General features: G+C 40.1%; 1 protein-coding gene across 1 annotated transcript in view; it reads left to right on the top strand.

Moving 5' to 3' along the window:
* Positions 1-18738, top strand: part of LOC113156854 (A disintegrin and metalloproteinase with thrombospondin motifs 14) — a 31312-nt gene extending 12574 nt beyond the window's left edge. The window contains exons 5-22 of the mRNA XM_026352231.1: positions 3163-3246; positions 4461-4617; positions 6813-6918; positions 9091-9234; positions 9412-9544; positions 9939-10052; positions 10230-10378; positions 10825-10997; positions 11142-11275; positions 11805-11928; positions 12192-12272; positions 13996-14159; positions 14245-14410; positions 14816-14948; positions 15128-15335; positions 15500-15629; positions 16536-16643; positions 16735-18738. Of these exons, the coding sequence (XP_026208016.1) occupies positions 3163-3246; positions 4461-4617; positions 6813-6918; positions 9091-9234; positions 9412-9544; positions 9939-10052; positions 10230-10378; positions 10825-10997; positions 11142-11275; positions 11805-11928; positions 12192-12272; positions 13996-14159; positions 14245-14410; positions 14816-14948; positions 15128-15335; positions 15500-15629; positions 16536-16643; positions 16735-17276 (2850 nt within the window). The 3' untranslated portion in view covers positions 17277-18738. The remainder of the gene's footprint in view (positions 1-3162; positions 3247-4460; positions 4618-6812; positions 6919-9090; positions 9235-9411; positions 9545-9938; positions 10053-10229; positions 10379-10824; positions 10998-11141; positions 11276-11804; positions 11929-12191; positions 12273-13995; positions 14160-14244; positions 14411-14815; positions 14949-15127; positions 15336-15499; positions 15630-16535; positions 16644-16734) is intronic.
* Positions 18739-19289: the final 551 nt, after the last annotated feature.

Below are 19289 nucleotides of genomic sequence, written 5' to 3'. Positions count from 1 at the left end.
TACATGGAATGATGTGTTCACTTACTATCATATTCACATTTCATCCCCTAATGTCTTTAGCAAGGAGACTGGAGACTGATTTTTGATGACCTTGGCTGATCATACTGTCAAGTGGCTGCAAGACAATTCTGTAATTGTCACTCCTAAACGTCTGTGCTAGCACTTAGAAGGATTTCAGATCTTTGGCAGGAAAAGTGAAATTGAAAAAGTTCACGTTATGTAAAGAAATCAAACTTCGAAATTGAGAAATTTAACTTCCCAAAAGTAAATTGATGAGAGAAATATGGAATTTCTAGCAAGTAAGGTGTGGTTTAAATAAATGAATGCTAAGACTTTTTAGTTCTACTTGTAAGCCATAGGCTTGCTCTGTCTGAAAGAGCTCTGCACTCTCAAATCCCTCTGATACTCTGCAGCTCCATGGCTGCTGCATGTGTAGTACCACCTGGAGAAACTCTCCCTGAGGGATTGATTACTGAACATCCTGTCTGTGCGAAGCCAAGGTGACTGCTGAGGTGCCTGCTGCACAATGGCCGAGTTGTTTGAGAATGGACCAGGCTTTGTCCACGTCAGTGCGATGCTGTACACAAGCCAGGGACACCTAGCGCCTGTAGCCCACAGCTGCTATTCTCATTTTCAGCCAAAACAGTCAGATTCCAGCCCAATGTGTGCTCCTTCTGGCTTTGTAATTACCCCTAACTACGTGGGGTTGGCCCATCCCTCAGCAGGACTAAACAAAGAGGTTTTAAAGGTTCAATACATAGACCTTAGTCCAGGTAGGAAAAATATGCAACTAGACTGTTTGCAAAAGTCTTCATGATGCTATTTGATGCTGTCCTCATTTTTCAAGAGTTTCGGTTCCAGCTCCAACATAAACGCACATATGTAGGTCAGTATAGAGAAGTCTAGGAATCTGAGATCGTAACAAATCTGGGGTCACTTGAGTTTCCTTTAAAGCATTTATTGACCTGAATAGGCTTCTGTGAATGGAATATTTGCTTAAATGCCTGGGGTGTAGCTCTGCATCCCAGAGCAAATTTGGACTTAAGCCAAAATAGCGTTTCTTCAATGACAGAGCTTTTGTTGAGTGTGGTCATAATTTTTACACAGAGAAAGCAGACTGACACACACGTCTGGCTCTTCCACTCAGCTATTATGTTTGCCATATCTGGACATTTCTCGCTTTTCTGAGCCTGTGTAAGGACAAATACTGAAAGAGCTTGAAACAAATAATGCCTCTGGTTTTGATCTTTTTAACAAAAAAGAAACATGGTAAGATTTTCTCAGTTATGCTTTATTAAAAACATGTACACTTGTATATTTTAATGTTATAACTTTAGTCAAATCTTCATATGTAAGGTTTGAGGTCATCAAGATGAAGACATAGGCATAAGTTGTGTGCTCGTATGTATTGATAGGCTACTTTATATAAGTCTGACTTCTTGTTGGACACCACACAAAATGAATAAAGAAGAAAAAGAAGAAGAAAAAACTATATAAATGAGTTCAATTTACACCATTTATTTTATTAGTAGTATTGAAAGCTGCACTTTAAGGGATGTTACAATGGTGTGACAACAGCAGTGTGCACTCATAAGGAGATCATTTGTGTCTTGGCACAGGAGCAGTTTCAGTTGTCTCACATTTGGCAAAAGCCAGATGGAAATTTCTCAAAGATATTGTTCCCTTGAACTGTCTCTAACAATTGCAACAGATTTTTGAAATGTTAATTTGAAATTATAATGTAATTTAGAGAAACACGTTAACGCTGTTACAAAGCCAATGATTCTTTGAAGAATTTGAAAGGTAGAAAGTTGAGATTACATGAAGATAAATGGTGATGTTCTAATGATTTACTCAGTGAGGGAACTAGGGGCTTGAGGCTTTTTATCTTTTCAATGAAGTAGTTTTAAATCATCTCACTTCCTCTGCAGCAGAGTCACAATCACAAAACCTTGAAGAAACACGTTTGCCAGTTTTCTGATATTAATATCCCTAAATCAGACTGCACGTATGTAATGTAATAATCCCTTTAAGTTTATTTTCTGGTCATCATTCATCTTTTGTAGTGAATGTACTGCTGTAGTGCCGTGAACAGCTGAACATACTGCAATACTCATGGGCCCTGGCTGGCATTGCTATGAAGGAGAAGCAGTCAGAGAGGAACAAGTGAATTCAAAACAGTTCTCACAGCTGAGAACAAAGAATAGCACCATAGTTGCCAAATTCTTTCAAAATTGACCCAGAATTCAATAGAGAAATGGTTTAAACTGCAGACTGTATTATTAGTTTTCTCAACACTGTAATCACAATGTTTAGCTCCACATTAGCCTTCTATCCAACACCGTTTTAAGCTCTGTGATTGTTTTTTTTTGTGATGCAGTGCTCCTTGGGATTTATGCTTAACTATATATGTGAAATGTTTTTAAAGTACACAACTTTTAAAGAAAAGATGATGACGACGAAGCTGTACAAGATGATATCCGCGTAATGAAGGGACATGCAGTGATTGGTGATTAAAGAAAAAATAATAATACAAAAACAAACTCAAGTGGAAATACAGCACAGTCATGATTGAGTTTTTTTTTCTACTGATCACTATCAGAGCAATTCCCAACATGTCTGCTGCTTGCTTCAGCAGATTTTACATAAAGCTAAGACATTTTAAGAGAGAGGTGAATTATTTGACTTGGTGTGTTTCAGCAGCACAAACTGCTCTGTGGCCTTTAATTCCCCTGGTCACTAGTCGACTGGGTAAACATGAACTGTGTGTGTGGTTTCTAACTGTGCAAGGCAAACATGTTGATTACGTAGTTAGAAAAGTTAAAATTCACATCTCCTTCCTTTACTGTACCTTCATAGTTCCTCCCCATTTATCAGCTAGTAGTGTTTGCTTTGGAAAGTCCGCGGATTAGACATGAACCCAAAGACCTCCACTATTGTTTTGCAATAATCAGATGAAAATCCTGCCTATACCTTGTTTTTTTTTTTTTTACTTGAGGTCAAGCACTGTATTTCTTCCCATAGACTTTGACTGTTGTTTGTTTGTATTCATTCTCTGCCTCAGGGCAAATATTGTGTTACATCCTCAGTCATCTGCATCAAATACATTGTGAGCCATGTATCCACTTGCACGAGTGACGGATTCTGTTTGCTTCCTTTCAGGTTGATGAAATCTACCACGATGAATCTTTGGGAACAAACATCAATATAGTCCTTGTCCGCATGATAATGGTCGGGTACCGACAGGTGAGCAGTGTCACACAGTCACAGATATGTGCAGTATTACTTAAATTACTTCTATTTGTTTTGAATCGAACCAAACAGAGCCAAGTTCACATGAAGACTCAATAGAAAGAAATTCTTCTATTTTTACGTATAAAACTCTGAGTATTGCTGTGGCCTTCAGCAGGATTCAACAACACTCCACCTTTCCAAAATAAAAGCTCTAAATGTTAGAGAATTAACCATCATATCTGAATGAAAGTCACTCAAAGGTCAACAATATAAAATGAGAAACAAACAAATAAACAAACAATAAAACCAATGAAAAATGCAAATGCTTTATAAACATTTTGATGTAAGTGGACTTAAGTAATAAGCAGACAGATCTATGAATGTTGTTTGTGCATAGTCAAAGTCAAAACATCTAGTCAGTATTGCGCTATAGGTGTAGATTAATTAGGTTGTCTCTTCACCTGTTGCTGTTCAACATCACTTTGTTGTTAGCAGGCTGCACAATAAGTACTAATGAGGTACGTATATACAGATGCTGTAGAATGACGACAGTAACCAGTGAGTCATTTGCTGCACTCCTATGTCCATCATTGCTCAAGTGTCACTGAATCTACGTAATTGACTGATGCTGCCTGGAGCTTGGTTGCCAAAGCAGAGAGATACTGTTTACACAGCTCCAATTAGATGAGCTCAGACAAGTTGTGTCACCAGCCGTTGTTTCAGCACACACTGGGAGACGAAAGACATATGTTTTACCAGTTCCTCCACATGCTTTTCTTTTCTCTCAGCCTCACACACTCTGCGGACAAGCAGTCTTGTTCCTGTCAGTCACCACTCTATTTCATCCTTGAGTGAGGTTTGTAGTTGAATGGAGTGGATTTTTACAACATGGGAGGCAAAACAGATATTATATAAGATATTTTTACTTTTATGTTCACAGTGTTAATCTGGTACTTTTACATACTGAGCAGCACGGAAAACAAAGAAAGTTTTGTAGGTGGTTTAGGATTCAAATTTAAGTGTCAATCCTGCTTTTCTGCCACCTTATTTTCCTAGAAAGAGGATTTAAAAGTGATATGATTTACAAACCATTCATTTTTGTATGAGGATTGGAAATAAGTGAAATAAATGTGATTCTGAATAATCAAACAGCACAATTACTGATAATTACTGATTGTTATATAAACGTCTCAATCATTCAAATCTTGTCCTTTAAACTTTTGCAGTCTATAAGCTTAATCGAGCGTGGCAACCCATCCCGCAGCCTGGAGCAGGTGTGCCGATGGGCCAACACGCAGCAGCGCCGCGATCCCGACCACGCCGAGTACCACGACCACGCCATCTTCCTCACAAGGCAAGATTTTGGTCCCGCAGGTATGCAAGGTACTGTATTTTTCTCGATCGAGGCCTGTGCAGACTGAGTGCTGATTTCTGCTTCCATTGACAAAGGGGGGTTGGCTTCAAGTCTTGCCCAGGTAAGGTCAATGGAAACTTAAAAGTGAAGGCTGCGGCTGAGGTCGTGAACCCAATTCTGCAAACACAGACCTCGCAAGAAATTAATTACTGAGCAGCTTTCCAACACCTTGCTGACTTGACGTTGATGCCACCCTGGATATGAAAATTTGAGAGTTAAAATTGTTGAAGAAGGTTTTTGGCATGTAGAGAAAAAAACAGAAATGATAAATAGTTTGTGATTATGTAAACTAACCGTTTTAAATGATTTACTCAGGTTTGTAAATTTCAGTAACTTTTCTTCACTGATAAATAATCAGTAGACAATTTTAAATCCTAATAATACATGTATGCAATAACTAGGAGTTTTTGAGCATACATGTGCAGCCAGTGTAGCGTTTGTCTCACTCTGTATTTCTTCTTTTCAGCCCTTCAAAACTAAGTTTGAAGTGAGCAGCCAAGCCAGCAGAGAAACGGGCTCCAGATATCTTGGGTTTACTTGTGTATATTTTTAACTGTTAATCGACGTGTCATGTTTAGGAGGACAACCTGAGGCTACCTGGTGTGCTTGTCCCACCTCCATATGTTGCCATAGTTGCCGTTGTGTTGTGTTCATAACAGGCTCGGTTTCTATGCACTCTGCTGGGGTGGACCCGGTGCTGCATCTCAGGGTCACGAGGAGACATCACACCCTCTTGTCAAAGTTTAGCTGCGAGACGGTAGATTCTATATCCACCAAATACAGATACTGTTGTCAGGGTTAAACAGGAGAGAGTCAGCTCAATTTGCAGTGTAGCTGAAAAGCAAATGGATATTCAACACTTTTATTCATATTTTAAGGTGATCACGAAGTTGCCACATTTACAAATGCACTGTCAATGATTTCCGGTGTTTGTGATCTACTCTACTTGTTGGTGAATTATGTTCTGCACAGTATAGTCATTGTTTATTCATCAGATAATGGAAAGTACCTCTTTCCTCAGTCAGGACAACAGAAGTAGCTGAAGACATTCTTGACCTCATAGCTGATGCTGCTGCACCTTTTTTGCTTCAATGTGCAAAGCTCTCAGCGGCCACTTAATGGGAATGTAATCTGCATTCTCCTGAGTTCCTTTTATCTACCTCTAAGATAAAGGATCATGCTCAAGAGCTGCTTTCATATTTCACTATTTCACTCACAGCACTAAATATGTCCATCAATCATGTGGCTCAAAAACACAGAATAACTTAATATACATGCTTTTTGTGTCTTTATCATCAGCTGCCTGTCTGCTGCGTTTTCTGCTTTTTACCTGCATGCCAAAAACGTCTTCCGAAGGTCAGAAAGCATGAGGATTATCTGAAAGCCGTCAAAAGAAGGCTGGAATGTATGTGCTTCTGAACCAAACCAAACGTGCCAGGCTGAATCGCTGCACACCTCTTGATCGAGTGATGTTCATTCATGTTTGTGCTTTGCTTAAATGTTTGTTGTCCTGGGGAACTGTGTGAAAAGTTGCAGTGCTGGGCAGATGTCTGCTGGGCAAATGACGACAGGCCTTCAAGCTTGCTGTTTACTTCACGACCTTCTTTATGTATAATGTGGAGACAACACACAGGAGCTTCAGATTCCTTCACATCGCCTCCCCTTGTATCTGTTTTAATACAGACATAAAGGCTTTAGCATTTGTTTAGCATGTCCTCAGTTTGCCATAGGTGAAAGGTGTAATTCACCATCAGTGAATGACAACTGGCTCTGAATAGACGTTGCCCCAAACGGACACTGCATCACACATTAATTGGGCGTGTCTATGTGGTTCATCATTTACAGATACCTAAATTTAGCGATTCATTAGAAGCATTTCACCTCTGTCTAATTACCATATGTGGGGTTTATCACTGAACGAGACTAAGCAACCATCAGAGTTTTTCAGTTGCTTTGTGCTGCACACAGTCTGACATCAAACCAGGCACCAAAAAAATGAGACCTTCAGAATGACTGGAATATTTCATACATATTCAGTAATGTCACATGGATTTAATAATAATAATAACTTTATATATCTCAATCATCAGCACTGTGTGAGAATGTCATGACATTCATCTTGGTACTTCATTATTAGGGCTTTTTGGTATTTTCTGTTGCCCAGGTTACGCTCCAGTGACAGGGATGTGCCACCCACTGAGAAGCTGCACTCTGAACCATGAGGATGGCTTCTCCTCCGCCTTTGTGGTTGCTCATGAAACCGGTCATGTGTGAGTAATTGCATGATGTACCAGCAGAGTTTCACTGCATCCAATTATGCCAATAGTTTTGCATAGTAACTGTAGTCTGTAATCAAAAGCAGAGTCTCTTCTGTTGTCTTAACATAACAAGGTAAAGTGCGTGGTTGCTTTGCCATGTGCGTGCAGACATAGCCGGGAAACATGAGCTAATTCAGCTTTGTTACTGGAAATACCAGCAGACATATGTGCTGCATGTGGAAATGTGTATGTAGGCATATATAGTATAAGAATCGCACATATTAGCATGTATTTGTCATGAGGACAGTGTATCTGTAGACAGCGTTGAATCAAATTTCAAAGATTGAAAGGTTTATGAATAAATAGTTCCACCTATGCCCAGCTGGATGGTTCATTACTCAAGTAACAACAGGCTGCATCCTCTCCGTAGATCTCCGGTCCTACTCATTAGCAGCTTATGCCTGTGGTCATAAAACAGAGTTATTATGAATGCTAGCCCATTTTATGCAAACGTCTTCTCCCTTAATGGGTCTCAAAAGGCTTATGAAGTAATATCTGTGAACTCAGACCCCTGCTGTAACATGAACATTAAAATCTGGCCAGACAGACCTGATTGACTTTCACGTCACACAAAAGAACAGAACAAAAGATCACTGACATCCTCATTCACTAAGAATGTAAAGGGGCAGTCATTCAGTCACGGTCACTGTTTCCAGTGGATTTAAAATACATGCTTTGAAGAACCTGGGATAATAAATCATGCATCCCAGAAGCGTATAAACTTTGGTGCACATGCATTAAAAACAGAACAGCTGTTTGGTGCACACAAACAAAAGTCAGGGTTATGGGTTAAAGCTTAAATTGTGTTATTGTATGGAAGCCATATGTTGAGATTACATCTTGTTATCTTCAGGCAACATGTAATGTCATTCTCAGTGTGAAAGACAAGCATGTGCACATTCAGTACTTTCACGTGTCGGGACACAGTCAGTTATTGACACAGTTCAATAATTATTGAAACCAAAACATCTTAATGCTGTATTGTACAATGTAATTAGTAACCACCTCATCCATGACAATTTAAAGCTATTAGTGTGTGTATGATGTTAGGCACTTCTTATTTAGCCTCTCAATTATTCAGTAGGCATGGTGACTCACATTACGTAAATGCACTGAGAGTAATTTGGTCAGGATTTATCAGTGCCAGGCAGGTGTGGAATCTGAAAATTGTTTTGATTTCATTGATTTATTATACATTAGTGCAGCAAAGTGTTTCTGTCATTCTAAGTGTCTTCTAATAGTTGTCACACAAAGTGAAAACTAGACCTGACCCGTTAGGTCGACTCTTTTCTGATGCGTAGGTTTACTGCTGTTGCTCTGACTTCCTCACTTGAACATACCATATGCAGGATAAGGGAGAATACTCAGCTGGGGAGTGGTTCAGGGACACACTGCTGAGCAGTGCCTTAAGCTGTATGTCATGTGCTCAACTCAACAAAAACACACATTTTTGAGAGGGTGGCCACTTGGTGGCTCCGTAGACTTGCCTGCAGTTTTACAGTTGAGCTCTTTTTTTTCTTTGTAGAGCCGGGAGATATGGTTCTTGCGTGGGAGAATGTATGATACCAGATGAGTTTAAGGTGGCCATGGTATCCAAAGCAACTGCTTTTAAATGGCTCAGCATAAGATATACACTCACGACCACTTCATTAGTTGTTGTAAAGTAGAGTTTAGTAGTAAACTCTACTTTACAAAGTTAAGATTTCTTAGGAAATTAGAGGCACCTCTTAACACAATGGACTCCAGTATGACTCCCCCACCCACTATGACCTCTGTAGTAAACATATAGTAGAATGATCACGTTTCTGATAGTTAGAAGATAGAAAGAAAAACATGAATTTTACAGAAAGGAGCACTAGTTCTAATAAACAGGTTACAAGTTTTAGTGTGAATGCTTGGAGCAGTGATCTAGACAGTGGGAAAAGGACCTGGAGGTAGGAAGTCACACTTCTCAGTACATCACATTTTAATATTGTTTTATGTGAGAAGCATCAGTAGAAGTTATAAATCTAACACATTTTGCCCTCACAAAGTGTTTTATGTTTATAACAACCAAAATGACGTGCTGTTTCCGGTGATGCTGCTCATACCTCCTGTTCAATAAAGATTTTTTTCTCCCAACAGGTTAGGAATGGAGCACGACGGCCAGGGCAATCGATGTGCTGATGAGACCAGTATGGGCAGCATCATGGCACCACTTGTCCAAGCAGCTTTCCATCGCTATCACTGGTCACGCTGCAGCAAGCAGGAGCTCAATCGATACATCCAGTACGTCGTCTTTCTCCCATTTCATAATTTCTCATATTTTCTCTCCGCTCCATAGAGGTGTAATGTTTCCCATTATTTACATTTCAATTTACATTTTGTCATGTCTCAGAAGATTTTATCCAAAACGTCAAATATGGTGTCACATTTACAACATTATTATTCTTCCCTATTCCTCAGCTCGTACGACTGTCTGCTGGATGATCCCTTTGAACACAAGTGGCCCAAGCTTCCCGAGCTCCCTGGAATAAATTATTCAATGGACGAGCAGTGCCGCTTTGATTTTGGCGTTGGTTATAAAATGTGCACTGCAGTAAGTCCTTCATAGCTGTGTAATGTTTTCTGTTATATCTATATTTCCACTGATCATCAGAAATCACAAGGTCCCCGTATTTATCTAAAGTTGTATGTATTGCTACATGACTGCAATTTAAGCCAGAGCAAAAAAAAAAAGTGATAACAGAGTGCAAACACAGAATAAATCTTTCCATATGGAATCAGTATTCTAGCAGACACTCTAGAAAAAACTCTCTGAGGCAAAATTCAAGAATGTGTGTCTCATCTTAAATTTAGCTCAGAGAAGTGTGATAGTAATGAATAATCAGATTGAATTTTCTACCCTCAGTGTGAAATAGCTGAATGAATGAGTATGTTTACATTTATAAGGAAAAGTTACTAAAGTTCAAAATGGCTGTTTCCTCATTTAGTTTCGAACGTACGACCCGTGCAAGCAACTGTGGTGCAGTCATCCGGACAACCAGTACTTTTGTAAAACCAAAAAAGGTCCTCCAGTGGATGGAACAGAGTGCGCACCCGGGAAGGTGAGAATTGTCTGGATCGGCTGTACAATAATGTGCAATAATTGAAGCGTGGAGTTCGCTGAGGCTACGAAGTAGAAAGAAAATTGTACTGTAAATGGCTTCATAGTCCACTGTCATTAGTCTGGACATGTTGACCTTTCTTTCAGTCTCTTAGCACTGTCTTTGTCCTATTTTTAGTGGTGCTTCAAGGGCCATTGCATCTGGAGATCCAGCCAGCAGCCTCAGGGTCACGATGGGAGCTGGGGCTCCTGGTCGAAGTTCGGCTCTTGCTCCAGAACTTGTGGGGGTGGAGTTCGGTCCCGCAGCAGACAGTGCAACAACCCTCCGTAAGTAATGTGACTCCACAGGACATGATTCTGGGAGAAACAGAGCCCATTTCTCATCCAGTACTTACTTTGATTAACTAGACATGTTAGCTACTGTCTCAACTCTGCCATTTCGTTCTGTTTTTATTTTGGTGGCCTTTCACTTACATCTTATCTTATCTTATATTTATGCAATTCATTTCAGAATTGTTTATTTTGAACTGTGGGGTACTACAAAAAAAGGTAACAAAATAAAAAAACAAAGACATCTTCCAACTTTTTAATACCTGACAATCATTTTTGGTTGAAACGTTCATTTCCTGCATTACAGCAAGAAAAGTACACAATAGTAGATATTGTGTATATTAACACTGTAATTACACATAGAAGAGCAATGTTTTGATCTTTGAGACTATAATGATAAAATACATCTTTCAGGGCATCATTTTGTTATCGTCATTTATCAGGCCTGCCTATGGTGGTCGAGATTGCCCCGGCTCTGCTTTTGACTACCAGATGTGCAACACAGAGGAGTGTGCTGGCCCTTATGAGGACTTCCGTGCTCAGCAGTGCATTCAGAGGAGCAACAAATACCACAATAACATCAAGCACACCTGGCTACCATACGAGCACCCAGACGGTAAGCAAGTAACAATTGGATAGATATTTACAGGATCAGCTACAGGTGGGTTGTTATCTGTCCTCTGTGTCCCGCTGATGTCTTCATCAGATCCTTAGTATACTTGGCTGAACCAAGATTGTGCATGTGTTTGTGTTTTTATAGAGGCCCGCAAGTGTGAACTAAGCTGTAAATCGAAGGAAACAGGAGAAGTTGTGTTTATGAACCAGGTGATGCACGATGGGACCCGCTGCAGCTACTCAGACCCCTTTGCCGTGTGTGCCCGGGGAGAGTGCCTAGTACGTCTTTTCTCTCATAGAAAATCCAGTCTATGAACATGCAAATATTGCACATTTTAGAAGTTTACCTTCACTTCACTAAGTCCATTGTCAATGTTTGTGTGGCGAAGTGTTCGCATTTCATACTGAACCAGGATTCGAAATGCCATTTGCCATAGCTCCTATGTATTTGTGTAATTTGATGATTTGACCTATGAAGGAATTAAGTAAATTTAATGACACAACTGGAAATAAATATGAAAAAAATGCTGCACACATCTGTACTGAGATTTTAGTACAAACGTCTGTATTTTGACTTAATTTTCACCTTGAGCATAAAGCTGAGATTTTTATTGTTGCAGGTCAATCACACAGTGTTATGGCTACATTATTGTTACGTCTGGGTGTACTTCTAATATGCACCAACGTAAACCAGGCTCTGAACCAATTGCATCGTTTCCCCACTGAAGTAATCTCAGTCTGTATAAAAGTCAGACGCAGCCACTCTGGCCTTATTTGATTGATTGTCTTTGCCCTTCTGCTCTTACAGCATGTCGGCTGCGACAAGGAGGTTGGTTCTTACAAACAAGAGGACAAATGCGGAGTGTGTGAAGGGGACAACTCTCACTGTCGCACCGTTAAACTGACGCTCACCAAGACGCCCAAAAAGAATGGTAATTACCTACTAAACAGAGCAACTCTGCTTCTGATGATTCATGATGTATGATGACTTCAGCTAAGCTCAAAATCACTGACCTAGAGGCCTTAAACGCATCTCCCCTCATGTTTGACCACATCTCACACTATCATCCAACAGATAACAAAACTTTTTATCTCAATGTCTTGATTCAAAAAATAATTGGCTGCTATAAAAGCCAAAAGTAAGTTCCTGCTAAGTCCCCCAGCTGTATTGTTCTTTGTCTTTTTGTCTTGTTAGGCATGCTGAAAATGTTCGACATCCCAGTTGGAGCCCGACACATTGTTATCGAAGAGAACGAGACCTCCCCGCATATAATTGGTGAGTGTGTCTAATCTGTGGAAACACATCATACCATTGGTGCTAAGTAACAGAATTAATTTGCGAATACAGTTTAATAACACAAGACAGATTTATTCCAGATGATGCAAGTTTCTAGTTTTGTGTGTGTGATGCAGCCTAAAATAAAAATGAGCAAAGTAGCACATGTAGCCATAGCTTCACATGAATAACAACAGGTAAAATCTGAATCTCAATGTCTTAGTGTTATGTCTAACAACCAGAGTGGGAATACATTACAGGAATGTACCAGAAACACCTATTTTATGTGGATCAAATAACCACCTACTGTACAGTGTGTGAAATTAAAGGGCGGCTGTGTAAAATGTGTATCATGCTGCTTTGTGAAGTTGCTATGAATTCTAAAATAGACAAAAAAGACTTTGTTCAGTAGGTTTGAAGTATCAGAACTACAAACTGCTTTGTTGTGTATTGTGTTTCTGTCTTTTGTATCTAAGAATAAATGACAGCAAGGGCTTTTGTAGCAATATTTAGATGTTCTGATGTTTTTTGGTGTGTTTTTTTGTACATTACTCTATGTTGCAGCTGAACTGTTGAGCTGCAGTTGAATTGTAATTGCAGTGAATCAACAGTGACAGCTGCTGTCATTCACAGAGGCAAGATACAAACTCTTCAGAGCCAGCCTTCAAGTTTAAAGGGAAAATTTGGTGCTCAAAAGTTCAATTTCCAGTGCAGTCCTCCCAAAAGATATTAAACACAATGTCAGGTTAGAAAGCTACATAATTATAATTCTAATTAACATAGATACAGATACAGTAGATACAGTGTGCGTAGCCCAGAGGAATTCTCTGCATAGCATTTGAAGTTACACACGCTGCAACGTCACACCATTTTACTCAAGAATGTCAAATTCTCCCTCTGGCGAGAAAAAGCTACAGAAATCAACCACTGCTTCGCTTTTCTCTTCTGAATTTGACACTTCGAGCCGTGTGTGTGAAGTGAAGCATTTCTTATCCCCGAGGCTCAGTACAGTACAATATTTCTGCTGAAGGGAAAAAGATGAATCAAAAATCATAGGCTCTCACTCCCATCTGCTTAATCTTGCAAACATCATCAGTGCGAGAACCTTTTTAACAAGGATCGCCACAACGGCACGAATGAATCACCACATCTTCATCTCCAAGTGGATTACGGGAATACATGGCATAAACACAGCTGATGTGTAATTTCACAGGTGCTATTGTGGTGCTGCGAACAGAAAACATGTTTTAAGCTGCTCTGTTGACTTTTGAGCTGGTAGAACGGGAGATGTCAAGGCGGGCCGCATGCATACAGAAAATCCTATTTGCAGTTTGAACCAGTGTGTCAGCCATAGTGAGCCCAGAGATCTAAAATGCATTCATGAGTGAAAGAGTGACAGACACATATATTTCAGTTTACTTTGAGCTCTCTCTGTGGTTTAATGACTTAGAATGAGTCAGGCTCATGATGGCCTCCCTCTGCTCTTTTTACTTTCTGGCATTTATTAGCTCATGGGAACAAGAAATGACACACAACTCAGAGGAATTGCTGTTGGTTAACCACAACACCAAACATTCAGAATACATACTGACATGATCCCTGTTTTAAAGGAAAATCTCGCTTCTCTCCTTTTGTTTTTAGTTTTTTTTTTTTCGAGCAGGGGAGGTCGAATCTCACAAATCTGTTCAGTTCTTGACATTTTTGTTTTGTGCACTATTGACAGCTGTGAAGAATCAAGTCACTGGAAGCATCATCCTGAATGCAGAGAATGAAAATGCCGAGTCAAAGACCTTCATCGAAAATGGTTTAGAGTGGGAGTATTCACTGGATGGAGAGAAGGAGACCCTAAAAACAACTGGTCCTCTGCATGAAGGCATTGTAGTGTTTGTGAGTAGCAGCTGGATCGTAACTCAGACATTTTGCTGAGTCTCATAGGTTATCCTTCTAATAAACTTTCTTTATTCCATTACAGGTCATTCCCCGGGAAGAAGACACAAAAGTCAGCTTGACATATAAATATATAATACATGAGGACCTGTTGCCACTTATTACCAACAACAATGTACTTTTGGCTGAACTTGACACATATGAGTGGGCACTGAAGAGCTGGTCTCAGTGCTCCAAGCCGTGTGGAGGAGGTCAGTGAGTGTATGTGTAAACACCTGAGAAATGAATGGCGCAAACTGTAATTTGTGTGTGTTTAAGCAACAGCGAAGGTGAATGTAGTGTGGTGTTTGTGATGTTTTGCCGACTCTTTGTTATTAATTTTTCAGAATAAATAAATAAAACATAACACACACACAATAATACAACATATCTGACTAACTACACTTACATCGCCTATGTGTGCTCATCCGAGCACATCTATCTGTGCACATACACCTACGCATACATATAAAAAAAAAAAACAGCAGCCATGAGCAGCAGAACAATATGGCTGTCAAATATATTGGCTACAAAAACACACATACTGCAACTAGAGTATTCATAGGTCTGGATAACTTTTCAGCAAGATTAATTATGTGCAATGTTGGGTCCCTCAGGCATACAGTACACCAAATACGGATGCAGGAGAAAGAGTGACAGCCGTTTGGTGCATCGGAACTTTTGTGAGACAAGCAAAAAGCCCAAACCCATCCGCAAACGCTGCAATGTACAAGACTGCAGCCAGCCAACGTAAGTAACTCCTGACTTTAAATCATACAGCTATATGTTTCTTTAACTAATACAGGACCAGAAGTGCTAATTATGCCTTTCCCTCCATGTGGCCATCTTCACATAGTTTATTAGTGAAGAAGAAAAATTTAATTGGCATGTGACATGGAAACTTTCAAAAAAGCCTGCTGTCCTCACAGGTGGGTGGTAGAGGAATGGAGCCCCTGCAGTAAGACTTGCGGGAAGCTCGGCTACCAAACCAGGGTGGTGCAGTGCCTGCAGGCCCTCCACAACGGCACCAGCAGGCCTGTCCACAGCAAACACTGCACCGAAGATCGGCCAGAGACGAGGAAAGCATGCAACCACACCATATGCCCTGCCCAATGGAGGACAGGGGCGTGGTCTCAGGTGAGCGAGGAAGACTGTTCTTAATTCATAATTTTGTGTTTACTTGGTAAAGTTGTTAACTAGCTTAAGCGATTGAAGCTTAATAAGCAAATTCTGAACAGCTACTACAAGTAGAAAACATTTTCTGTGCACGTACTCATATGTGTGTGTTTATTTTGTGGTAGTGTTCGGTGACCTGTGGGGAAGGGATTCAGCAAAGACAGGTGGTTTGCAAGGCCAGCGACAACACCATCGGAGAATGTGAGGGCGAGAAGCCAGAAACAGTCCTCATCTGCAAACTAAGCACTTGTCCAGGTGAGATATGTTTTGTTTTTGGTTTTTTTTGCAGAACTTGTTCAAGTCTTCCACAGTCTTGCACATTTAATCATGAACCTATGGTGGTAGATTTAAGAATTGCTACACAGGGATACTTCAAATAGTACAGTATATAATATTTTCCTGGTGAAATGTAATCTGACAGCCAGAATAAGCTGCGGGATAATTGCACTATGAGCAGAATTTATCCATCCATCCTTTTCTCCTCTCAAGGGTGAGACGGAGGGCATATACAGACAGACAACCACTCATATTCACACTTATGAGCAATTTTAAGTCACCAATTTTTCTAATTGCATGTCATAGACATTGGAATACAGTCTTCATTCTAAGATGAGCTGTCGCCTTATAACAAAAAGGCTTGAATATGTCAACCAACTGAAGCCTTCATGTGTGCATCTTGCATGTTCTCACCATGCTTGCATGGGTTTCAGGTTTCCTCCCACAGCCTAACATGCAGGTTAGGTTAACAGGTGACTCTAAATTGCCAGTAGATGTGAATGGGAGTGTGAATGATGTGTCAGCCTGTCCAGGGTGTACCCCGTGTCCCGCATGGATGGATGATGAATCACACCAAGTGCAATCTAACCACATAGTCCTGTCTAAATTGAAAGCTTCTGTGTCAAACCATTTCTGCACTGATGGCCTCATGCATTTTCTCATGTTATTTCCTCTTCAAAAAGCCGGGAGCTTTCTCCTAGTAAAAAAAAACATGAAGACGAAGAAGAGGTTATCCTGTCTTCTTTAGATAGCACCGAGCTTTATTATATGTTTCTAACAACACTCTGCTTTCTTGCAGAAGTAAGAGTTTGCCGAGAGCTTTTCTTGGATCTCACTATCTTTTTTAGCATAATTGTGTCTTGTCATTGCTGTTGTACACTCCAGGCCAGCCGGTGTCTTCTGTCAACATTGAAACAATGGGAAACGCCACAGCAGAAGACGAAGCTGTACACCAAAGGGTCCCTAAAAACCCTGTCCACAAAATCTCTTCTAGTAAGTGAATATGTAATGTATGTTTTAGAAGTCACTTTCACATCTATGGTAATATTGTTTTCAGTGATGTCGTTTCTCCCATTATTACTAGATGAGCCATGTCTGGGGGACAAATCAATTTTCTGTCAAATGGAGGTTCTTGCCCGTTATTGTTCCATCCCTGGATATAATAAGCTTTGTTGCGAGTCGTGCAACAAGAAAGAAAACCTTGGCACTCATGCTCCTGAGCTCCAAAACACCCCAGTGGCCTCAGTTGAACCTGAGATCTCCTTTTATTCTCGACATGCTACGACCCACAGCCCAATGCAAACCACTAAAGCCACCAGTAGACGGCTTCACTTTACCGCCCCAGTGCCCACCACAGCTGCCGCTGCTGAAACCTCGCCATCCACAAGTGCTGCTCAGCCCCAGGCTCCCACCGGGGACTCGTCCCTCACAGCTGGGACGGGAAACTCAGAACCGGGACCTCTTCTACCTCCAGGGCCTCCACGGCCCACACCAGACTCAAGTGGGGGTGCCTCGAAAGAGCACAGTCCAAACAGCACTTTAGGCCCACTCTCTGCTAGGTCAAGAAGGGACGATTTAGGATCTGAGAGCGACTTGAGTCACAGAACCATGTCAGCTCAGAAATGAACATTGAGCAATATTGTGAACATGCTGCTCAGTGAAACGTTCTCATACTTCGCAGCATCTGATTCTGACTTACAGCCTTGCTGCCGATATTTCCGTTCTTTTTTTATAAAGATCTTTTTCCATGCCAGTGAACTTAGAGCAGAACAGTGATGGTTACTTCATCAAAACTCCAGAGTGATCTGTGTGCAGCGTTGCTCTGCTCTCTGTGCTTCAAATATGAAAATGGAACAAAAATAAGATGTCAAACCGAAGGTGCTGTAAACTAAAACGACTACAAGATGTGTTCAAAATGTGATGACTGCATTGCTACACTCATGTTTTTATCTGTGTACAGTTGTATAGGCCTGTTTTTTTCAAGTGCATTAGAACTACTAGTGAACTTACATTGTGAACATGTGAGGAGAGGTCAAAGGCCATAATTTTGGAGGTGCACATGTCATATGGAGCCCCAAGTGTGTCACTAGAATAACTACAGACATTAACCAAAACCCGTTGTTTGCTACACTGAACACGTTAAAAACAACAAAGTAGTGTGGCAGCATTAAAGTAGGTCCAACCCACCTCACAGTGACCAGACAGCATAAAGCTTTATAATTGTTAACATAATGGTGATATGTTTTTAATTCATGCATGTGTCAAGTCACAAATAAGCTGATACTGAACATATCACTATAATGTTCCCACACAACCTATTTCTTTTTCACCAAAATACAGAACGATTGGCTTCTGGTTATATTTTCAGATGTTTTTCCATGTATTTTATTGCATATTATTATTTGATTAATAAGATTTTTCAACTTAAAAATGGCAGTTTTATTTGAACTGATCCAACAAATAGACATATTTAACCTTAACCAGCAGCAAAAAGGTGATTGTAGATGTGTCTTTGTTGCAGAGGGTCACAAACCAAAATATATGAGAATACCTGATCTAATTTATTCAAATTCTTTTGTTACGTCCTGATTATTCCAGTGGCACTCTTCAGACTCCATAGTCATCACTCCTTACAGGGAGCTTCATGGCTTCTCTGTCCCTGGTGCTTTTTCTTGTTGATTATCTTCACTGGTAAAGATAAAAATCATGACTGTCTGCAGACCAACTCCACTGTAGCATGCCCTCTTTCTGCCTTTGTGAAAGTCAGTTTTAAAGATTTAAGAAAAGAACAAAACTCTTTATGACAACTGATGTCTTTTTTCACTTAATATTGTAAATAGTGTAAATTTCAAGTTATGAAACAAAATTAACAACCAGGAAATGAATGGAAAAAAAGTTGCAATTGGAAAATACAGGCGATGCTGTACTGTAAGTCTACAGACTGTGATTGGTCATACTGTTACACCATTCCTGCTTTGCAGTTCATAACATCATTATGTTTATTGTATAGTTCTTGTACATACATATGTGAATGAAAGCTTTAAAATGTTAATATTTATTGAATTTTTAAGTGGTATGGAAAACAAAGTAAAACAGGTTTGAAAGAACTTGATTGAGATTCTTGCTACGTCACCTTCCTTTCAGCTTCTATTTAATGTTTACTTTTCTCTATTGAGATTTGAGTTGTTTCATAACTGACCTCCATTTAGAGCTGGAAATGTACAATGATGTGAGGAAACATTTCTAAATAGCTACTGTACTGAAGTGTAGTTGAATGTTTTCTAAAGACCTTAAATAAAAACCTCCCATTCAGAGATTAAGTAAATTAGCTAAAATGAGTCATGTAGACATATTGTATTGTCCCTGAGAAGAGAAATTATCATATGCAGCAACTCGAGTCATAGTCATATGCCAACAGAAAAGAACTTTATTTAATTTGTACAGCAGAGTTAGTATTCACAGACAGGTGATAACTCCTACTCGGGATATCTAAATGAGGTTTGAGTGGAACACTGTTACACTAATTCCTATTATAAGCCAGCTTCCTTCTGCAACACTGACGCTGGGCTGCCCACACTGGTCTGTGCTAGGTGAGCGTCCCCTCCAGAGAGCGTTTCCACTCTCGCTGGAAGAATTGTG

This window comes from Anabas testudineus, chromosome 19, assembly GCF_900324465.2.
Source record: "Anabas testudineus chromosome 19, fAnaTes1.2, whole genome shotgun sequence".
Taxonomy (NCBI): domain Eukaryota; kingdom Metazoa; phylum Chordata; class Actinopteri; order Anabantiformes; family Anabantidae; genus Anabas; species Anabas testudineus.
Note: the sequence above shows the minus strand (reverse complement) of the source record. Positions and strands in the feature narration are given on the sequence as shown.